Below are 24,077 nucleotides of genomic sequence, written 5' to 3' on the forward strand. Positions count from 1 at the left end.
TGCAGAGCTGGTGGCCATCTCTCGTGCACTTTGGTATATCCGTTCATGCCTCGGGGAATCGTTTCTTCTGTGTACTGACTTCTTGAGCGGCCTACAAGCTATCGACCAGTGCTAACCTCGCCACCCTTTGGTAGCGGTCTTCCAGGAGTCCATCTATGCGATGGACTGATCCTGTTGTTCAGTGGTGTTTGTGTGGACCTCAGGACACATAGGCATACCAGGCAACGAACTGGCTGACAGGCTGGCCAAACAGGCTGCATGGAAACTGCTGCTGTAGATGGGCATCTCTGAACCTGACCTGCATATTGACATAGGGAGACGGAATGGCATAACAGTACACACACCAAACTGCTTGTCATTAAGGAGACTACGGATGTGTGAAGTCTTCAATGTGGGCCTTTCGCAGGTAATCAGATGTCCTCTGCCGGCTCTGCATTGGCCACTCTTGGGTGACCCACAGTTACCTCCTGCACCCTGAAAACCCACTTGCTCGGTGCGGTGCCTGGTTGACAGTGGCTCATATTCAGGTGCACTGTCCCACTTTGACTATGCTTCATTGGCTGATTTAGCTTTACGTTTTACTCATGAAGGTGGATTTTATCATTTGATCTAAGTTTTAGCACATGTCCTTTGTCCCTCTGCGTCCTTAACCCTAATGCTTTTAGGGTGGAGGTTTTAATGTGTTGCAGAGTGGCTGGCTTCTCCAATTTTATTCTCATGGTCAGCCAGCCATGGTAATCTGCTTTGTTGTTCTAATCTCTTCGTCCCGTTTCTTGTGTTTCTTTGGCTTTCTTGTCCCCTTTTGTCCATTTACATGTTTGTTGCTCTTCATTTGTCGTGTGATTTTTCCTTTCATTCCGTTTTGAGTTGTCAGTCTCGTTTGTTTTATTCTCACACTTGTGGCATTGATTTATTTGGGACAAGGGACTGATGACTTCATAGTTTGGTCCCTTTCCCCCTCTTTTAATCCAACCAACCAACCAACCAAGAATGTCATAATTCTTCAGCATAAAACGTGTTTCATAATTCTACAATAGATTAACGTCAATGATATAGGTCTATAATTGTGTGGATCTGTCTTACGGCCTTTCTTAAAAACTGGAATGACCTGCCCTTTTTTTCCAGTTTTTGGTACCTTTCATTGCTCAAGCGATCCACGATGAATTATTGCTAGAAGAGGAGCAAATTCTTTCGCATAATCTTTATAGAATTTATAGGTATCTCATCTGGTCCTGATGACTTTCCACTACTAAGTGATTGTAACTGCTTTTCAGTTTCGCAATCGATTATCTCAATATCTTTCATTTCGACATTCGCAGGACGACTGAAAGGAGGGACAGTGTTACCATCTTCCACAGTGAAACAGCTTCCATTTTGGTGGCTGTGTGGTCGCTGAGAAAATGAATAGATGATTTTGACCCACTTAATGATTTTACATATGACCAAAATCTCTTAGGATTTTTACTTAGGTCGGTTGACAGTGTCTTACTTTCAGAATCATTGAACACTTCTCTCATTGCTTTCCTTACACTCATTTTCACTCCATTCAGCTTTTGTTTGTCAGCTAGGTTTTTACTTCTCTTGAATCTGAGATGAAGTGCTCTTTGTTTACATTGTGCTTTTCTAACACAGCTATTAAGCCATGGTGGATCTTTCCCATCCCTTAAAACCTTATTCGGAACATACTTGTGTAGGGCATATTGAACAATGAATTTGAATTTTTTCCATTTGTTCTCCACATCTTTATCCTCATCACTAAATGTTTGATGCTGACTGCTGAGATATTCTGAAATTTGTATCCTGTCTCACTTGCTGAGTAAATATATCATCCTACCTTTCTTAACATTCCTTGTACAATCCATTGTCATAGATGCTGTCACAGCCTTATGATCACTGACACCTTCCTCTACATTAACTGATTCGATACGTTCAGGTCTGTTTGTTGCCAGGAGGTCTAAGACGTTACCCTCACAAGTTGGTTCTCTATCTATATGCTCAAGGTAATTTTCAGACAAGACCATCCAGAACAATGCCCCACAATTCTGTCTCTGGCACGAGTTTTGATGGCATAACACTCCCAATCTGTACCTGGCAAGTTGAAGTCACCCATATCCTTATTAAACAGTGTGTTTTTTTTTTCCACTAAAGAAAACATTCTCATTTAGTGTCTTACTGTCTTTATGTACCTGAGTTTGAAAATTAATTATGGAGATCAAATTGTAGGTTTCCACATCATTTTTGCTATATCGGAATCCTTTAGAAAATCTGCATTGAAGTCGGCACAGGCTGTCAACTGTGTGCTGCTGTCTGACACATAATACAATAAGGAATCCCAATGCCTAATAAACTGTTCAAAATTTCCCAGTGATGATTTTTACACTTTGAGCATATGTCACTTCGCTCCACAGTGGACCCAAAATGTAACAGTTGTGGATGATCAGTCCACGAAGGTAGTCCTTGTGAACACACAGTTTGGTGTGTCAGCTTCGCAAAACATCACCATCACATTTGCCAGAGTGCCGAGTTTTCAAGAAAGAATATAACATCCGGGATTACAAATCTGTTAACTGTCTATTGTATACTGAGGCAAGGAAGAAATATGAATGCCTATATCCTTAGGATGTGACAATGAATTATGTTAACATCCGGACCATTACTCCCACCATCACAGCCTTCCCAAAACCATATCTCTCACCACCCTCCTCTCCTGTGGTTCCCTCACTATCTTCTGCAGGAACTACTTCCCGCACCCTGCCAGTATTCTCCTTCTTCTGCTTCTACTGGTGACAGGGCTCCCTCTTAGGATCTGTCTCCCGGCAACCCCTAGACTGGAGGCCTGACGCCAAACAGTTGTTGCTGAAGGAGCCACAGCCTGTGGGCCCCAAGGCTGTCTGCTCACCTGTCCGTGCACTCAATGCAGACAGCCCCTTGAACCCCTTGCCCACCAAAGGTTATGAAGGCAAAGCAGAATAAGAATCGGAATTGCAACGAAGCTACTCTGATACCACCGGAGATGCCAGATCTCCTACTCCTCTCCCCCCCCCCCCCCCTTTTTCCACACAGCCAATATTTGTGGATGTGGTTCCTTCCCCACTGGTGACAGGCAGTGATCCTGCTGCATGACCAGCCCTTGTGGCCCTTTCATGCCTAACAAGCCTACCAGTTGTGTGATCATTCAGTGGGATTGTAATGGATACTACTGTCACTTGCTGGAACTACACCACCTTATTTCCTCTCCTTCTGTGGTTCGCATTGCTCTACAATAACCACATCTCACTGGTGAGTATTGTCCAATGCTCTGTGATTGTCGTGCATTCTTTTGTTAATGTGCTGGTCCTGAGATGGCATATGAAGGGATGTGTACTTTTGGTCATACTTATGTCATTGCTTGAATGGATTGCCCTTTCTACCTTGTTGGAGAACATAATGGTGTGCATGCAAATAATCTCAGTGATTACCAGCCAGGCCACTTACTTAAGTTGAATTGACCATGTTAATCCAGCAACACCACCCTCCCCCCCTTTCTTTTCTCCTATTTGGTGACTTCAACACACACCACCCCCTGTGGCGGAGTACGACTTTGTGTGGTAGGGGCCTTGTAATTGACTAGCTTCCCACAGGCCATGATCTGAACCTCCTCAATAATAGCTTTCCTATCCACCTCAGTGCTACTGCCCATGACACCTTTTCAGCTATCGACCTGATCGTCTTCCCTAATCTTGTGGCATCACTATGTTGGTCACTAAATGATGACCTTTGTGACAGTTACCATTTTTCAGTGGTCCCATTGTTTCCTTGCCACTGCCAGACTGACTGACTACCATGTTGGGCACTTCACAGAGAGAACTGACCTTTGTATGCTTCTGCTGTTACCTTCACTGCCTCTCTGTTGGAATGTATTGATAAAGTGCATGGTGTCTCATTCTCAGATACGATCATCCACACCAGAGGAACTTCTATTTGCATTCCTCCCTGGGGATGTATGGCTCTTCATCTCGTGTAGGCTTAGGTCTGTGGTCTTACGGTTCACTAGCATTCAACAGCTGTTCTGGCTCGTGTTCTACAGGGTAATCTTTGTACCAATTCATCGATTCTTGCACGACACCTTTCTACCCGCTTTGCTACAATATTGGCATTGTCTTCATATCTGGCTACCTTTCTAGTGCAGAAGCCATAAGTTGAATACATCCCTTTATGTTTCACTTGCCACCAATCTGAATCCTATGATGAAACCTTCTCTGACTAGGAACTACTTCAAGCTCTTCCCTCATCCCACAACACAGCTCCAGGCCTTAATTTCAGTTCAATCAGATGATCCACCACGTGAATGTTTCCCAAAAGCAATATCTCCTCATAGTCTTCTACAGTCTTTGGCCTCAAGACGACTTTCCTTGGCAATGGCAAGACAGCATAATTGTCCCAATCCTGAATGCAGGCAAGAACTCAATATCTCTCGATAGTTACCAGCCAATTAGCCTAACCAACAGATTATACTGAGCTCTCTACTCTAGGTGCCTTTTGTCCCCCTCTTAGCATGGTTTATGGGAGGACGATGATTCAAACCTACATCCGGCCATCCTGATTCAGGTTTTCTGTGTTTTCCCTAAATTTCTTCAGGCAAATGCCGGGATAGTTCCTTTGAAAGGGCACGGCCGACTTCCTTCCCCATGCTGCTGTTTGGCCCCCTCCACCGAATCGACCAACCAACTGATCAACTACGGGAGGGACAATCCACAATCAATGAACAATCCACAATCAATGATCTGTCTAGATTGGAAACAGCAATCTGACAGTATTTTTCTAAACACAGACATCTTATTGCAGTCTTCTTTTTTTTTTATCTGCATAAAGCATATGGCACTAGGTGTCATCACATTTTACTCACACTCCATGACTGGGGCTTTAGAAGTCGCCTACCAATTTTTGTTCATCAGCTTTTAACGCCCCGGGTGTTCTGGGTTGGAGTCAGCAGTTCACTCAGTTCCTCACAGGACCAAGAGAATGGCATTCCACAGGGCTGTGTGTTGAGTTTCACTCTTTTTGTCATCACCATTAGTAGACTAATGACCTTTGTTGGATCACCCCTTCATTGTGTGTTGACTATTTTTGCATTTGGTACCGCTCCCACTTTGTAGCCACTGCTTAATGCCAGCTCCAAGGTGCTGTACTGTGAGCCTCTGCATTGGCTTTTTCCCATGGTTTCCAGTTCTCTCCTACAAAATACAGATAATGCATTTCTGCCATTGTACCATGGTCAATCCTCACCTGGAACTCTGGAACTCTATGTAGGTACTCAGTACCGAGAAGTTGTTGGGACTGCTTTTTTTAAAGCTGCATGCTGAAACTACTTAACCCTCTCTGCTTCTGCGTCTGGCCTCCGGTGTCTTTTGGACTAGTCTCGTAGACATACTTGCTGAAGTGGGGATCTTCCCCATCCTGATTTGATGGTACCAGCTCTTGATTTCCTGTGAAATCACCATTCAGCAATTCCCTGATCATTCGACATATCACTTTGTCCTTACACACGAGGGATGTTTTCCCGATTCCTGCCCTCAATTGGGATTACCAGTTGGAATCTGCCTTGCTTCCCTTAGCTGAGATCTCCAACTCCTCTCTTGGGCTGTGCTCCCCATGTTTTCTCGTGCTAAGGATTAGGACCAATGTCTTCTAAGGTTCTAAAGCCTCAGTCCCCCCCCCCCTCACCCCATGACCCTTTGGTGACTGTTACATCCACTTCTTCAAGACTTCCAGGATGCTACCATCTTTTACACTGACAGCTCTAAAACTGTGGATAAGACGGGATATGTTTATACATCTCCTGCCAGTATGAAATGTCATTCACTGCAGGGAATGTGTGTTGCGGGTCTCTACTGTACTGACTTTCTTGCTGATATTTGTCATGCTGCCTGTTCAATTGTCTTCATCTGACTCCCAAGTCATATGGTTATGGGAATGAACTGGTCAACTGTTTGGCTAGAGAAGCACTTACTCACTCCTTGTTAGCTTTGTTGACACCAGGTGCAGATTTGTGAGTGCATGTTAGATACGTGCTTGATCGGAAATGGAATTGCATCTGGTGGGCTATTGCCTCACCTGATTAACAAGATGGCTCCTGCAGCACGGTTTTCTTCCTTCCAGTTCTCCCAGAAAGAATGCACAGTCCTATATGTCTTCTCTACGTCAGTCATACCAGGTTAACCTGTAGCTTTATTTTACATAATGAGCTATCCCCCACATTGTGGTCGTGGAACCTTACAGACAGTAGCTCATATCTTGGTGGGATGCCCTCTTCTTTTGGCCTCGATGCTAACAAGGGAAACTCCCCATCACAACCCCATAATATTTAGTGCCCAGTGGATAGCCCATCAAAAACTTAATGCAGATCAAGCATGAAAACAGGAAGAATGTGTACTGAACTGCAGGGAAAAAAAGAAGAAACAGTGAATGATCCAAGAACAAGAAGCAATAAAGAGCAGCCCAAAGCAGCAGCGGTGTCATGGGTAAGTGGTCATAGTGTTGGACTGCCAAGCGGGCGAGCCATGTTCAAAACTCCCTTGTGCCATTTATTTATTTATTACAACATTATGAACTGTCCGTCCGGTCATTGAAATGTCTGTTCTCTTTCTGTGGTCTTGGTAGTTGTTTATAGAATTTGAGTCATGTGGTAAGAATATAAATTGTCGCAAGTGAATGTGATGAGTAGTGAGAGCAGGTGAGATACCACATAGCCATCTCACAGAAATGAAAACAACAAATAAAAAGGTGTGAACTATGTTACAAGTCCAGACCTCCAAAATTGAATGCAACTTCAAAAACGTTAAAAACATATGTTTTGACAGAGCACAGAGAAACTGTCTAATTTTGAAACTGTTGCATTCATTTATTGCAGCTTATGTGACAAACTGTTATGTTGTCATCATTTCCTTGGGAGTCATCACATTCACAGTCATATGAACACCTATATTGGGCAGGAGGTATATCTTACTCACTCACCAGTCATACAAATTAGGTGCATCAATAAAAGATTCCTATCATATGACACACATACTATCACTAATGCCACATATGACACATCTGACACATTTTTCTGTGGAGGATTTGGTTGGCTTGTCGCCTAGTTATTAAATGTTTGTGGTTCCCATTCGAAAGCCACTTCCTTTTGGCTGCTAATAGTGTGGTTGTGCAGAATCAACTGTCATTATAGGTCCCTAACTTACACCTTGCTGTTGCAAATGGACATTACACCACGACACAGACACAACTTTAAATAAAACTAGCATGAGAGGGGGGAGGGTTGGCACGAGGGAGGTTTGAACACGGGTTACCCGCTTGGCAATTCAACAGCATTACCACTTAATGACGACGTCATTTCTCATCCTGGCTGCTTTCTATTGTGCTTGTTGTTCTTGGACTGTTCACTGTTTCTAGTTCCCTTTTTTATTCCACAGTCTACTACACCTTCTTCCTGTTTTCATGCTTGATCTGTGTTCAGTTTTTGACGGGCTATCCATTGAGGCCTCGTACCATTAAATGTGACGGGGGTGTGGCGGGGAGTTTCCCTTGTAAGAATGGATTTATGGAATCATTGCCGCTAATATTGGTAGATGATTCATGGGTGGTTGAACTGGTTCTGTTTGCTCCATGAGAGTGATTTTTATTCTCAGTTAAAATGTTTTAATCTACCTCCAGAACAGGGGCAGAGTGGTTAGGTATGGGACATCTTCCATTGTAATCTAGGTCTGGGTCAACTACTGACACTTCCTCCTTGACCAGGCTACTCTTTCATCCCAATTTAACTCCGTTTTACTAGTTTTTAGATTCTGTTTGCCTTCTTTCTTCTGCACCCAAATTTCTGTTCTGTGTGTTGCACTTTGTGGGATAGTGGGCGCTCTTGACTGCTATGGATCTGGAGCGGGGCAGCTGTGGGTGGGACGTGTCCTGCTGCATGAAGAGCACCACAGATACCTACCTGCTGACTTCCCTGTCTCCTTCATCTTGCTTTTATTATTGGTTTAGTCTATCTGCCCACCACCCTAGAAACACCATCAGCACACCCACCTCCATTAAACAACAGCCTACCACACCCATGTTCCCATAGGACAATCACACACACACACACACACACACACACACACACACACACACACACACACCTTTACACATTTGACAACAAAATGGAAAGAACTCTAACACACACCAGTCTCAAATGCACACAACCAAAGTGTATAGTAATAAATCCGACATTAAGTCACTAACACAGTATTACTCCAGGCCAACTTAGGTTGCTTCAACCAGGAACCTCTGCTAATAGATCTACACCCATCATCTCTCTGACTCCTCTATACATACCGTATTTACTCGAATCTAAGCCGCACTTGAATCTAAGCCGTACCTGAAAAATGAGACTCGAAATCAAGGAAATAAATTTTCCCGAATCTAAGCCGCACCTGAAATTTGAGACTCGAAATTCAAGGGGAGAGAGAAGTTATAGGCCGCATCTCCAAATCGAAACAAAGCTGGTCCATTGTAACGTGAGACACAATTTCGGGCGAATGAATGACGATACAGCTACAGTGGTTTGGTTCGAGTCGTAAGCTTAGCAGTTAAGCTTCACCAGGTAGCCATTGCTATGCGTCAAGCGCTCCGTCCGTATAACGTCCGTATTTATACGGGTACCCTTCCTTTTCCACGTGCCTCGTCTTGTTTGAATTGATTGCTTATTTTTTCTTTGATCTGATAAGCGCAGTTTTCTTTGTTATAGGTGTTTACATCACTCTAAGCTGAAAATGCATTACTGTAGTGTGTCATGCATTGTTTGTCGCATTCTGATAGTGCGTGTTTACGGCCTGTTGCCGCTCGCGGCAGGGCTTGCTTTAGTGCGCGCTACCGCCGCTTACAATAAGAAAAAGAGAGGAATCGTCTCATTAGCGAAACAATGGCAAGAAACTGCTATTTGCTGTTACTTACACTACTGCTTTCTTTGATAATGATCAACAAGAACCAAATAATAGACTGCGTATGATAGAAGATGTTCTGAACGAGAGTTTAGCGAAAATTTTTCTCTGTTTGAAAATCTTTGCATGCGCCTCTTTAGTACATTACATTCTATACAGAAATTAGAGTCATCGTAGATTTAAAAATCTAGTCAATTGCCGTGCTTCATTTCTGACTGTATCACTATTAAGCATAAGAATAATACGAATATAAACATGACATGATATGTATATTCCTCCGCATTTGCTGTTGTCTCACTCTAGTTTCGTAGTTTATTAGGCAGACAGGACTTAAGTGAGATAGCAGCCAACATGAAACAATACATGGCAAAATGTTTATATTCGTATTATTCTTATGGTGACGAGAATACTGCATGTGATTCACAATTTGTAAAAGTTCCTATTAGCAACCAACTCGTCTCACAGATAGGAAAAAAGTTCAGAACGTAGAGTTGGCCTTATTGACAAACACCCAAACAGTCTTGCCAGTCGGATTTTCATAGTACATTGAAATGCTGCTGCATTCGAAGATGAACAATACGGAATTTGTATTTACTTCGTTGGATAATGTATGAAAATGAAAATGCAGTGGTCGAAACTCGGGGCGGAGAAAAAAGCTCATCTTCCACCTTTTTTTTTAAATTTATTTCCTGACGCAGAGGTTTTGGCGCCAGTATTTATCTTTATGCCTACAAAGCATGCCTGTGTAGCGCTACATATATTCGACGGCAGAAGTAAGTTGTGGCGGCACCCACCGACATTTTTCAGAACTTCCGCTTGCTTTGCACTTGATTCTAAGCCGCAGGCGGTTTTTTGGATTACAAAAACCGGAAAAAAAGTGCGGCTTAGATTCAAGTAAATACGGTAGATGTCCCTTGTCTAAGGAGAAGAAACTCTCGACATAAGATAGCTATATTGGTGACACCTCACACATTCAGCAACCAGACCAAGCAGTTGCAGAAATCTAATCACGCTGTACATATCTTCAGCCATAACAACATCGAGTGATCAAGTGCTGCATGTCGCAGTTGGATCCACACCTACAAACAATTGATAAACTCACAAAATTCAGTTCAACAGTCGAACAAATTGCAGAAGAAACAAAAAGACAGACTATAACTCCTGAAATGGACAAATACTCCCTTATATGAAGTCACATTCCCCAGCCAACAATGATGACAAAAAAAAATCCAGAAAATGTCAAAAATTGTGGAAAATATTAGAAAATAAGTAATCAAAGATACCAGTACACCACATTAAACTGCTTGTAGGAGACTCCAGTGCACAGATCGGCAGAGATCAGAAATACAAGGCAATAATAGGAAATTTTCCTGCTCACAAAGGCACCAGTAACAATGAGGAAAGGCTCGTCAACTTCTGCAGACAATTCAACTTAAAACTAATGTCAGTCTTTGTTAGAAAATTGCCAAGGAGAAATACAATCTGGTCTTCTCCTAAGAAACTTTTAGGCTCATATCAACTGGTTCAAATGGCAATAATCAAACAAAATCATAGAGAAATCGCATTTGGAAGGACGACGGTTCAATCCTGTCTCCGGCCATCCTGATTTAGGTTTTCCGTGATCTCCCTAAATCCTTTCAGACAAATGCCGGGATGGTTTCTTTCAAAGGGCATGGCCGATTTCCTTCCCTGTCCTTCCCTAACCTGAGCTTGCACTCCGTCTCTAATGGCCACGTTGTCGACGGGACGTTAAACATGAATCTCCTCCTCCTTCCTCATAGAGAAATTGTGAATCACAAAAGGACTAGGCATAGGTTCAGACCACTCCCAAAATTAAAAAAGTCCATAGATTGACAAAAAAATTATGCCAGACAACAGGAACTCTAGTTTCGTAGTTTATTAGGCAGACAGGACTTAAGTGAGATAGCAGCCAACATGAAACAATACATGGCAAAATGTTTATATTCGTATTATTCTTATGGTGACGAGAATACTGCATGTGATTCACAATTTGTAAAAGTTCCTATTAGCAACCAACTCGTCTCACAGATAGGAAAAAAGTTCAGAACGTAGAGTTGGCCTTATTGACAAACACCCAAACAGTCTTGCCAGTCGGATTTTCATAGTACATTGAAATGCTGCTGCATTCGAAGATGAACAATACGGAATTTGTATTTACTTCGTTGGATAATGTATGAAAATGAAAATGCAGTGGTCGAAACTCGGGGCGGAGAAAAAAGCTCATCTTCCACCTTTTTTTTTAAATTTATTTCCTGACGCAGAGGTTTTGGCGCCAGTATTTATCTTTATGCCTACAAAGCATGCCTGTGTAGCGCTACATATATTCGACGGCAGAAGTAAGTTGTGGCGGCACCCACCGACATTTTTCAGAACTTCCGCTTGCTTTGCACTTGATTCTAAGCCGCAGGCGGTTTTTTGGATTACAAAAACCGGAAAAAAAGTGCGGCTTAGATTCAAGTAAATACGGTAGATGTCCCTTGTCTAAGGAGAAGAAACTCTCGACATAAGATAGCTATATTGGTGACACCTCACACATTCAGCAACCAGACCAAGCAGTTGCAGAAATCTAATCACGCTGTACATATCTTCAGCCATAACAACATCGAGTGATCAAGTGCTGCATGTCGCAGTTGGATCCACACCTACAAACAATTGATAAACTCACAAAATTCAGTTCAACAGTCGAACAAATTGCAGAAGAAACAAAAAGACAGACTATAACTCCTGAAATGGACAAATACTCCCTTATATGAAGTCACATTCCCCAGCCAACAATGATGACAAAAAAAAATCCAGAAAATGTCAAAAATTGTGGAAAATATTAGAAAATAAGTAATCAAAGATACCAGTACACCACATTAAACTGCTTGTAGGAGACTCCAGTGCACAGATCGGCAGAGATCAGAAATACAAGGCAATAATAGGAAATTTTCCTGCTCACAAAGGCACCAGTAACAATGAGGAAAGGCTCGTCAACTTCTGCAGACAATTCAACTTAAAACTAATGTCAGTCTTTGTTAGAAAATTGCCAAGGAGAAATACAATCTGGTCTTCTCCTAAGAAACTTTTAGGCTCATATCAACTGGTTCAAATGGCAATAATCAAACAAAATCATAGAGAAATCGCATTTGGAAGGACGACGGTTCAATCCTGTCTCCGGCCATCCTGATTTAGGTTTTCCGTGATCTCCCTAAATCCTTTCAGACAAATGCCGGGATGGTTTCTTTCAAAGGGCATGGCCGATTTCCTTCCCTGTCCTTCCCTAACCTGAGCTTGCACTCCGTCTCTAATGGCCACGTTGTCGACGGGACGTTAAACATGAATCTCCTCCTCCTTCCTCATAGAGAAATTGTGAATCACAAAAGGACTAGGCATAGGTTCAGACCACTCCCAAAATTAAAAAAGTCCATAGATTGACAAAAAAATTATGCCAGACAACAGGAATGAATTCATAAAAAACTTCATACTTCAGACAATGGGAAATTATGATGAGATTAGAGAAGCAATGATCGAAATGGCGAAAGAGTGAGAACAACCACAAAAATAGAGGAGACATATTTGGTGGAATAATGAGACGAAGCAGTAGAACATAGAATGACTCCTTGGAAAAAATGGAACTCCAGCAAAAACGAGAGAGACTGGAACAGTCACTAAAATCAGAAAACAGACATCAGAATTATTCAAACAGAGAAACAGAAATATGACAAAAATGATTAGAGACATAGATACAAATTTCAAACAGAACAACTCTAGGGCATTCTACAAAGTTTTCAAAGAATTTAAAGATTCATCAGGCAAACTGATTACCAATGATGACAGCAACTGTGAGTTATGAGCAAAATACTTCGAAAATCTTCTAAACTGTGAGGAACCAACACACTGACTAATTTTCAGGCAGCCTCAAAAGCAAAACCCATATTCAGAACTGCCATCACTGCATCAAATTCAACAATACATTGGCTAACTGAAAAACAACAGGACGTGTTAGCTGAAATGTGGAAACTGGGAGGTAAACGGGCGGCTAAACTATTCATGAGGTTATTACAGATTGCTGGAAAAAACGAAGAATACAGGACAGAAACCAACAATTACCAAGCTATATCTGTACTTCGTATAACATTGTATCCAAAGCTCTACCGAATAAGATAGAAGACCAAGCAAAACACACAGTTGGTGAGTACCAATTGGGTTTCAGGAAAAAATAGATCATGCACAGAGCAGAAGTTTCTGAACCCTTCAGAATTAACACAAATGTTCAACAGGGCGATGGGCTCTTAGTGATTGTTTTTAGTCTAGTCTTAGACAAGGTCACGAGAGAATAGGGTAGAGAACTACAAGAGAAAACCTTGAAGCAGTCATTGTAGGACGAGGAAGAGGCAGATTTGAGGTTAAATGTCTTGCTTTTGCTGATGACATTGCAATAATTTCCAAAGCCAAACAAATGTAAAGGTAGAAACACTTTGCAAAATTGTGGCTAAAATTGGCTTACAAATATCATATGAGAAACTGGAATACATTGAACATAAACACGACAGAGAAAAATGTATTCAAACACAACACAGAAACATGAAAAGAATTGATAAGTTTAAGTATTTGGGAGAATGTATACTATCAAATGGATTAGATAATACCACAAGTAAAGAAATGCCAAAGGAAATGGAATTAGCATATAGGCTCACTAGAAACTGATACAATAAAGATTGGTATCACCCCAGGCAAACATTAAACATCAAGCAAAAGTAATTAAATGGAAGCAATTCATGAATCTGAATGCCCAACAATGAATAAAAGAGGTGAACAAGAAGAACTGGAAAAGAAAGGAAGGAAAATACTCAGAAAAACATTAAGACCACAAAAGTATGAAGATAATAACTGGACAAAGAGGAACAATGAAGATCTATAAAGAAATGTAGAAACAGTTGCAGACACAGTAAAGAAGAAAAGATTAAAGTTTTACTGCCATATTTGCAGAATGAATGACACTACAGGATGGCTGGAAGAGACAAAAAGGGATCTGAGAAAACTTAATGTCACAGAAGAAATTATACAGGACACGGGGAAAATTTCAGGCTACTGATCAATACTGCATCCAACAACAAAAATTACAACCTAGGAGGGTGATGTCAAATGAACAAAGGCGGGCCATCAGCCAATCCACAAGTAGTTCTGGGAAGATAAGAAGAAAAAGATTGTACATTAGTCTTCACTTATAAGTGGTGTATAATTCGCAGAATTCTGTAATAAAAAAAAGGTCAACAACAGAATTCAAAACAGCACTGTACAGCAAAGAACAATAACTTCCAATGCAACACTCCAAAAAATCCAGCATAATCCTTTAGCGATTTGTTTCTTAGCCTTACCCCTGGTCTCTTGTGCCCGCCATCTTCATCCTTTGAATCATCCAGGGCATCATCTTCCATTCACTTCAGATGCTCGTACCATACCATATACCTTGGGTACACAATCTAGTTGCAAGAATGTTGTGAGTCGCTGTGTGAGAGTGAATGTTTGGTTCAGTAAGGCTGCATTCTAATCTGCAACTGCAGTATAGACCAGTATTTATCGGTGTTCTACACAATCTCGTCATTCTGTTTAATTAATTAATTAATTTATTTTAATTACAGATCCTGCTAGTGTATGTTGGTTGTATTTTTAAACTTTTCATAGTTGTAGGCAATACAGTTGTAATAATTCTGAAACTGTATGACACACACAATCCTGAGATATCTTCTCAGGTCATACCAGACTTATAAAATAGATAAAGTTTTTGCTTTTAAGCATCACATTATTTTAAATACAGTCATGAAATAGATGTAAGCTAAATCCTGGTTCTTTGTGTATGCAGTGACATAAACCTCTTAGATGATGATCTGGAAGATGATATTGACTATGATCTTGGTAATGAAGATGAAGATCGTCTTCTGGCAGATGATTATGAGCTACAGGTATGATATCTGTATTCTATTAAAACAATAATTATCTTAAAATTGTTTTCACTTTGGATTTTTTAATACCATCTCTTCTTTGTAGGATTCCTCTGAGCTGGAGGGTCATGATCATGGAGAAATACTGGAGTCAGATGAGAAGAGTTTTGTGTAAGTATGAATCTTGGTAATTATTAAGATTTCTGCAATAATAATAATAATAATAATAATAATAATAATAATAAACCCCGTGGAGGCCCAGGAAAAGACTAGGCCTCCGGTATGTTCTGCCAGTCGTAAAAGGCGACAAAAAGAACAAACCACCAATAGGGCTAACCCCCCCTTTTAGTGTGATTAGTTGGTTCAGGACAGAACTAATGAAGCCTCGGACAAGCGCTGTCATGGTCAGGGATGACACTTGAACCCTATGCCCGTCCACAATGGTAACGACACTGCTAGCCACACGGCAAATGATTTAAATCCAAATAGAGGTGTTTTGCAGGATATGCTTCCTGCAACCACTCTAGAAGGAAAACAAAGACAGAGGATGAGATGGTCAGATGAAGTTAACCAACACCTCATGTTCTGTTATTACGAAGCAACAAACTTAGGAACCAACACAACTGAATACAGATCACAAGTATACACAACATTTATTACCAGATACCCAGAATTAAAATTTTTAACAGAACAACGACTAGCTGATCAGATTCGTGTAATAATAAAAAATAACAGGATATCCCAGTCAGAATTAGAAAACATCAAACAACAAGTACAACAAATACTGGAACAAAATAATGTGCAATGAGAAGCAGAAGAAAATACGGTAATGGACTCAAACATCCCAGAGCAAACAAACAAAGACCAACACACATCAATTAAACAATCAGAGGAAGACGAAATCTTAAGACAGTCACCAGAACAAGCACAAATAGAACACGAAGTGACACCCATGTTAGATGTAGAAGAAAAATTTCAGTTGACATATATAGAAAACAAAGACACAAATACAGACATTAGACCATTCTTGCATAGACCACCAAATAACCTACAAGTCGAAACAATAACAACTATCAACACAATCATACACAACAAAATAAATGAAAATACAACTATGGAAGAGTTACAACTACTGGTTTATGTAGGAGCACTCACTACACTAAATATACACGCTAGGCAGAGACCAGAACCAACCAACAGACAGAAGAAACCCACAAAACCAGCATGGCAACACAGGCTACAGACCAGAATAGAAAAACTGAGGAGAGACATCGGACAGCTAACACAATTTATAAGAAATGAAATATCAGACAAAAAACAAAAAAGGTTAGGTAAAATCTCACAACAAGAGGCAATAGAGCAATTAGATGAAAAGAAGCAGAAATTACAAGCATCGGCCAAACGACTTAGAAGATATAAAAAAAGTGAAAATAGAAGGAAACAAAACCAAACATTCAACACAAACCAAAAGAAATTTTACCAGACAGTAGATAACACACACATTAAAATAGACAATCCACCAAACATAACAGACATGGAACACTTCTGGAGCAACATATGGTCAAACCCGGTACAACATAACAGGCATGCACGGTGGCTACAAGCAGAAACAGACTCATACAAGATGATACCACAAATGCCTGAAGTGATAATTTTGCAACATGAAGTCACCCGAGCAATTAATTCTACGCACAATTGGAAAGCCCCTGGAAATGATAAAATAGCATACTTCTGGCCAAAGAAGTTCACCTCAACACATCCACATCTAACTAAATTATTTAACAATTACATTGCAGACCCATACACAGTCCCTGATACACTTACACAAGGAATAACTTATCTGAAACCTGCAGATCAAGCAGACACAGAAAACCCAGTAAAATATCGCCCCATAACATGCCTACCAACAATATACAAAATATTAACTTCAGTCATTACACAGAAATTGACACATACAACACAGAACAAAATTGTAAATGAAGAATAAAAAGGCTGCTGCAAAGGAGCACGAGGATGTAAAGAGCAACTGATAATAGATACAGAGATGATATCAAGCTAAAACTAAACAAAGATCGCCGCACTGTGCATACATTGATTACCAAAAAGCTTTTGATAGTGTACCCCACTCATGGTTACTACAGATTTTGGAAATATACAAAGTAGATCCTAAATTAATACAGTCCGTAAACATATTAATGGAAAAATTGGAAAACCACACTTAATATCCAAACAAATTCAAATATCACCACATCACAGCCAATGCAGATTAAGCATGAAATATACTAAGGAGACTCATTAAGTCCTTTCTGGTTCTGCCTTGCTCTGAACCCACTATCCAACATGCTAAATAATACAAATTATGGATATAATATTACTGGAACATACAAACACAAAATCACACATTTGATATACATGGATGATCTAAAACTACTGGCAGCAACAAATCAACAACTCAACCAATTACAAAAGATAACAGAAATATTCAGCAATGATATAAATATGGCTTTTGGAACAGACAAAAGTAAGAAAAATAGCATAGTCAAGGGAAAACACACTAAACAAGAAGATATATTGGATAACCACAGCGACTGCATAGAAGTGATGGAAAAAACAGATGCCTATAAATATCTAGGATACAGACAAAAAATGGGAATAGATAATACAAATATTAAAGAAGAACTAAAAGAAAAATGTAGACAGAGACTAACAAAAATACTGAAAACAGAATTGACAGCAAGAAACAAGACAAAAGCTATAAATACTTATGCTATACCAATATTGACCTACTCATTTGGAGTAGTGAAATGGAGTAACACAGACCTAGAAGCACTCAATACACTTACATGATCACAATGCCACAAATATAGAATACATCACATACATTCAGCAACAGAAAGATTCACATTAAGCAGAAAGGAAGGAGGAAGGGGATTTATCGACATAAAAAAACCTACATTATGGACAGGGAGACAATTTAAGAAAATTCTTTATAGAACGAGCAGAAACTAGCAAAATACACAAAGCAATCACTCGTATAAATGCATCGGCTACACCATTGCAATTTCATAACCAATTCTACAACCCTTTAGATCACATAACATCAACAGATATGAAGAAAGTAAATTGGAAAAAGAAACACTACATGGCAAGCACCCGTATCATCTAACACAGCCACACATCGATCAAGACGCATCCAACACATGCCTAAGAAAAGGCAATATATACAGTGAGACGGAAGGGTTCATGGTTTCAATACAGGATCAAACAATAAACACCAGATATTACGGCAAGCATATTATTAAAGATCCCAATACCACAACAGATAAATGCAGACTTTGCAAACAACAAATAGAAACAGTAGACCACATCATAAGTGGATGTACAATACTAGCAAATACAGAATACCCCAGAAGACATGACAATGTAGCAAAAATAATACATCAACGGCTTACCATACAACATAAACTAATAAAACAACACGTTCCCACATACAAGTATGCACCACAAAATGTAATGGAGAATGATGAATACAAATTATACTGGAACAGAACCATTATAACAGATAAAACAACACCACTTAACAAACCTGACATCATATTCACCAATAAAAAGAAGAAATTAACACTACTAATCGAAATATCCATACCTAATACAACAAATATACAAAAGAAAACAGGAGAAAAAATTGAAAAATACATCAAACTGACTGAGGAAGTCGAGGACATTTGGCTTCAGGATAAAGTTGACATTATACCAATTATACTATCAACTACAGGAGTCATACCACACAGTATCCACCAATACATCAACGCGATACAGCTACATCCAAACGTATATATACAACTACAGAAATCTGTAATTATTGATACATGTTCAATTACCTGCAAGTTCCTAAATGCAATGTAACATATACTTTACAGTTGAAAGGAAGTCACGCTTGATCAAGGTCCGCGTCACTTTCCATTTTTAACCAGACATAACGTCTGAGAACGGAAAGAAATAATAATAATAGTGCTTGGATAAGATGCAGATAAAAATAAAAACCATTGTTTTGCAGAGTACTGAATTGCCATTACCATTCACATTTTTACATCTGTAGGCCATACATACCCAACTTGTCATTGCAGAGCACTTTGAACCATATCTGGAATAATAATAATTATTATTTAATATGTGATACTTACATTACTTCAAAATATGTCTTCACAAACAAACTGCTTCATCTGCTACGATATGAGCTGCACTTATCTGTGAAGGAACAAATGTCAAACAGTGAGATATTTTCCCCCTTTATTTGTCATACTGCTAAAACATTACAGTGTTGTTTGACAGAGTGTGCCATAATTAATGGCGCAAATGAATACAGTTGGAAATACATTATACTAGAAGCAGAAAAGTGTCAGTAAATGTGTTGCATACAGCAAGAGCTGTGAGCACTTATTCAGTAAAAGAGATATGTTTCACAGTAGCTAAAGTGAAGTAGTGCTCATAGCTCTTAAGATATGCACTTTAGAGCACATTCTATGGAACATTTTTTCTTGTTTTGCTCGATGCTACCACTTCTCAAAATATCAAAAGGAGAGAGCGTGCAGTAGAAGAGGTTTGTTTCACAGTATTGAAGGTATGCAATTTAGAGCCCGTGTTTGCCGAGACTATTTTGCTTCTAGTATCACGTTCTTTCAACTGTAGGCAAGAATGTTATAGTAATGTAGTACTCTTCACAGCAGAGATGATTATTTACAAGTTTATTTCGTATTCACAATTGGTGGCAGCACAATTATACTTACCGTGTATGAAACACTTCCATTAGCACAGAAGCTAGAGAAGTAGTTCAAACCTAAAAAAATTCCAGTAAACAGAAAACTCCAGGTTGGAATATCAACAATGTGAGGAAAAGATAGATTGCTATCTACCTTAAAGATGATATGTTACGATGCAGACAGGAACAACTAAAAGACACTTAATGCATTAGCTTTTGACCACAGACTTCATCAGAAAAAGAAACACACGCACATTCCTTCACACAAGCGAGCACACCTCACACACACATGACCGCCATCTCCGGCAGCTCGGGCCAAAGTATAACTGTCACATAGAATGGAAGCTGCAGTCTGGAGGGGTCAGGAAAGGAAAAGGATAGCAGTATATTGGATGTGTGCTAAAGTATGCAGGACTAATTTGCCAGTAGGTGCAGTGTCAGGATGCTATGGGGCAGGGAGAGGGGAGGAACAGGGTGTGACAAAGGAGAGGCGTAGGTAAAGGTGGGTGGGTGCATTGGCTGAGTGTGGTACACAAAGAGGGAGGGAGACCAGAATATGGAGAAGGTGATAGGGCAGAGGGAGTAGAAACTGTTGGGTGGAGGGTGTGGGAAACAGTGTGTTACCATAGGTTGAGGCCAGGATGATTTAGGGAGCAGAGAATGTGTTGTAAGGATAAGTCCCATCTGTGCAGTTCAGAAAAGCTGGTGGGGGAGAGAAGGATCCAGATGGTTTGGGTATTAAAGCAGCCATTGAAATCAAGCATGATATGTTCACCGCATTTTGTGCCACAGGGCAGTGACCGTTCAATCTGGTGGACAGCTGGTTGATAGTCATATAAAAGGCTGTGCAGCGATTGCAGTAGAGCTGGAATATAACGTCTGCTTTCACAGGTGGCAGCAATTGCAAAATGATGATACACAAACCTGATGATATGAACTTTCATTTCATTCATACTATTGTTCATAAACATTATAGATGATCAGCTTGTCATGAACTATTTCAGTTTAACACCACAGGTCACTAACCTACATATGCCATTATTACCTAATGAGTATTAACAAATGGCATTGTAGTTAAACATGTTGTTTTGAGTAGAACTTTGCACAGTTACTCCCAGACACAGACTGACTGACATGGAACATTACATCATAGTATGTGACGGACATAAGTTTTTCACAATGAGTTACGCTTTACAACTGATTTAACATTGCATGGTGAAAAGTGGACATAGATTATGCTCATACTGACTAGATACCACCTGCCTGAGGCTTTGTGCGCAACACCTGTTTATAGACACACATATTACAGAAATTACAAAATGGTAAAATACAGGAGTGTTATATTTTATAAAGGACAATCAGAAAATTTCTGTTTGAGGGCATTGCTGCAGTGATGCAACATAACATGACCTTGATGCTGGTATATAAGTGCTGACATGTAGGCAAGGAATTAGTGTGGCATTCATGTCTTTCAAATGTGCGTGCGGTAAAAGTGGAAACATGAACTAGGCGATGTTGTTATCAAATTCGTCCAAATAGGACCAGTGTGCCATTATCTCTTTCTTGGTTGCCGAAGGACAGTCACCAGTAGACTTCCATCAGAGAATGAAGAATGTGTGTGGGGCAGCATATCTGTTGAAAACTACCATTGTGAAATGGTGCACCAAGTGCTGTGCTGGCCATGATTTGGCACAAGACACTGGTCAATCTGGGAGGTCAGCCTCAGCTGGGAGGCCCAATTAGGAGACACTCTACTACCCGCCCTATAGTCCATGTGAATACCATGCCTTTGGTGCCTTAGAAAAGGCCTTGAAGGGTTGACAATTTGTGTCAGACGAGAATGAGCAGCAGTAAGTGATGGACTTCTTCACACAGCAGGAGATGATGTTTTACCAAACAGATATCCTCCACCTGGTGAATTGGTAGGATAATTGCCTCAATGCTCTCAGTGATTTCACATCATCAGCATACTGCTTCTGGGCTGTATGGTCTACGAATTGAAACTTTTTTATCAACACTTATAGATATTAACATAAAAAATAGAAAAAATGAAAAATATGAAATATGATAGGCAGTGAAGTGAATTTGTCCAGCCAAAAGCTGTACAATAACAAAATGACAAAATAAAAGGTAACATATTATTAGAGGGAAGTTTTAATCTATACACTTCTCAAATTTTGCCAAGAATTTTCTAGAAAATGAGATTATCCAGTTGGAATAATTAGTAAGCTAACATGTTATTTTAGAAGTCTATATTTTTGGAAACAGAAAAATCAGGGCTACAAAAATGTAACACTAGATTTTATAGAGAATTGTAACTTGGAGACTAGGTTTCTGGAACACAAAAAAATTATGAATACAATTAACTTTTGAAATACCAAGTTTTTGTACAAATTATGATGTTTACAACAACAAAAATAGTCAATTTTTGACAATATGATGTGATTGGACAGATAAGAAATTTACTGACCAAGTGGCATCATGTGTGTGTTCTCCTGCCACCGTTTGGTGAGTAGACTTCGTATCTATCCAATTACATTACAAAGTATAATGTCTGTCTGAAAGAGGAAATGCGGAGATTTCATATAAACTCAGTCAATCATAAAACAAATAATTTTTAGTGGGGAAGAATTTTGATGTGCCCATATTTTAAGAGATGCTGTAAATTACTTTCTTTAAATAAAATGTTTCCATGTGAGCTAAATATACTATTGTTACCACCAATCAGTAAGTAGCACCACAAATAATTAAAGTTCAGCAATGCACAGCATGAATAAGAAATTGATTATTTTATGGAACTAGCCGTACATGCACTACTAATGAAAGGAGATCACAAAACAAAAGAAAAAGAGTAGTCAAATGAAACTACACGGTTCCAGAGACCTTGTCAAGTCTCAAACATCAATAGCTCGCGCTATTGTGAAACCCAGCTCGCGCTATTCATCCACGAGACTCAGAGGGCCATAGACACGGGTTCACAGGTAGATGCCGTGTTTCTTGACTTCCGCAAGGCATTCGATACAGTTCCCCACAGTCGTTTATTGAACAAAGTAAGAGCATATGGACTATCAGACCAATTGTGTGATTGGATTGAGGAGTTCCTAGATAACAGGACGCAGCATGTTATTCTCAATGGAGAGAAGTCTTCCGAAGTAAGAGTAATTTCAGGTGTGCCGCAGGGGAGTGTCATAGGACCGTTGCTGTTCGCAATATACATAAATGACCTGGTGGATGACATCGGAGGTTCACTGAGGCTTTTTGCAGATGATGCTGTGGTGTATCGAGAGGTTGTAACAATGGAAAATTGTACTGAAATGCAGGAGGATCTGCAGCGAATTGACGCATGGTGCAGGGAATGGCAACTGAATCTCAATGTAGACAAGTGTAATGTGCTGCGAATACACAGAAAGATAGATCCTTTATCATTTAGCTACAAAATAGCAGGTCAGCAACTGGAAGCAGTTAATACCATAAATTATCTGGGGGTACGCATTAGGAGTGATTTAAAATGGAATGATCATATAATGTTGATTGTCGGTAAAGCAGATGCCAGACTGAGATTCATTGGAAGAATCCTAAGGAAATGCAATCCGAAAACAAAGGAAGTAGGTTACAGTACGCTTGTTCGCCCACTGCTTGAATACTGCTCAGCAGTGTGGGATCCGTACCAGATAGGGTTGATACAAGACATAGAGAAGATCCAACGGAGAGCAGCGCGCTTCGTTACAGGATCATTTAGTAATCGCGAAAGCGTTACGGAGATGATAGATAAACTCCAGTGGAAGACTCTGCAGGAGAGACGCTCAGTAGCTCGGTACGGGCTTTTGTCAAAGTTTCGAGAACATACCTTCACCGAAGAGTCAAGCAGTATATTGCTCCCTCCTACGTATATCTCGCGAAGAGACCATGAGGATAAAATCAGAGAGATTAGAGCCCACACAGAGGCATACCGACAATCCTTCTTTCCACGAACAATACGAGACTGGAATAGAAGGGAGAACCGATAGAGGTACTGAAGGTACCCTCCGCCACACACCGTCAGGTGGCTTGCGGAGTATGGATGTAGATGTAGATGTAGATGTAGATGTATACATGCAGACTGAAGTGACGAATGAAAATTTATACCAAAGCTGGGATTCCAACCCGGGTCTTCTGCTCACTAGGCAGATTTGCCTACCACTATGCCATTCTGATACACTGGTTTTCCAGAACTGCATGGACTGCCCTAGCATGCCTCCCTCCTCAATCCAAATTCCCATTCACACCTCAGCCCACTTGGTATTCCCCTTAAATTTGAGAAGTGTTGCAGAGGCTCTCTGACTGCATTGGAATAGCACCTCAGCATCAAGTAAAACAGGAGATCCTTCCTGAAACCCAGGCATAGGTGCTTTACTTATTATATACGATTCCAGAGACCTA

At 40.2% G+C, this 24,077-nt stretch overlaps 1 protein-coding gene across 2 annotated transcripts in view; it reads left to right on the forward strand.

The window, feature by feature from the left end:
• LOC126095214 (RNA-binding protein 33-like) overlaps positions 1–24,077 on the forward strand; it is a 225,247-nt gene that overhangs the window by 13,302 nt on the left and 187,868 nt on the right. For both annotated transcript variants that reach the window (XM_049909950.1, XM_049909951.1), the window contains exons 2-3: positions 14,821–14,920; positions 15,006–15,070. In XM_049909950.1, the coding sequence (XP_049765907.1) occupies positions 14,821–14,920; positions 15,006–15,070 (165 nt within the window). The remainder of the gene's footprint in view (positions 1–14,820; positions 14,921–15,005; positions 15,071–24,077) is intronic.

The sequence above is a fragment of the Schistocerca cancellata genome, chromosome 8 (genome assembly GCF_023864275.1).
Source record: "Schistocerca cancellata isolate TAMUIC-IGC-003103 chromosome 8, iqSchCanc2.1, whole genome shotgun sequence".
NCBI classification, from domain to species: domain Eukaryota; kingdom Metazoa; phylum Arthropoda; class Insecta; order Orthoptera; family Acrididae; genus Schistocerca; species Schistocerca cancellata.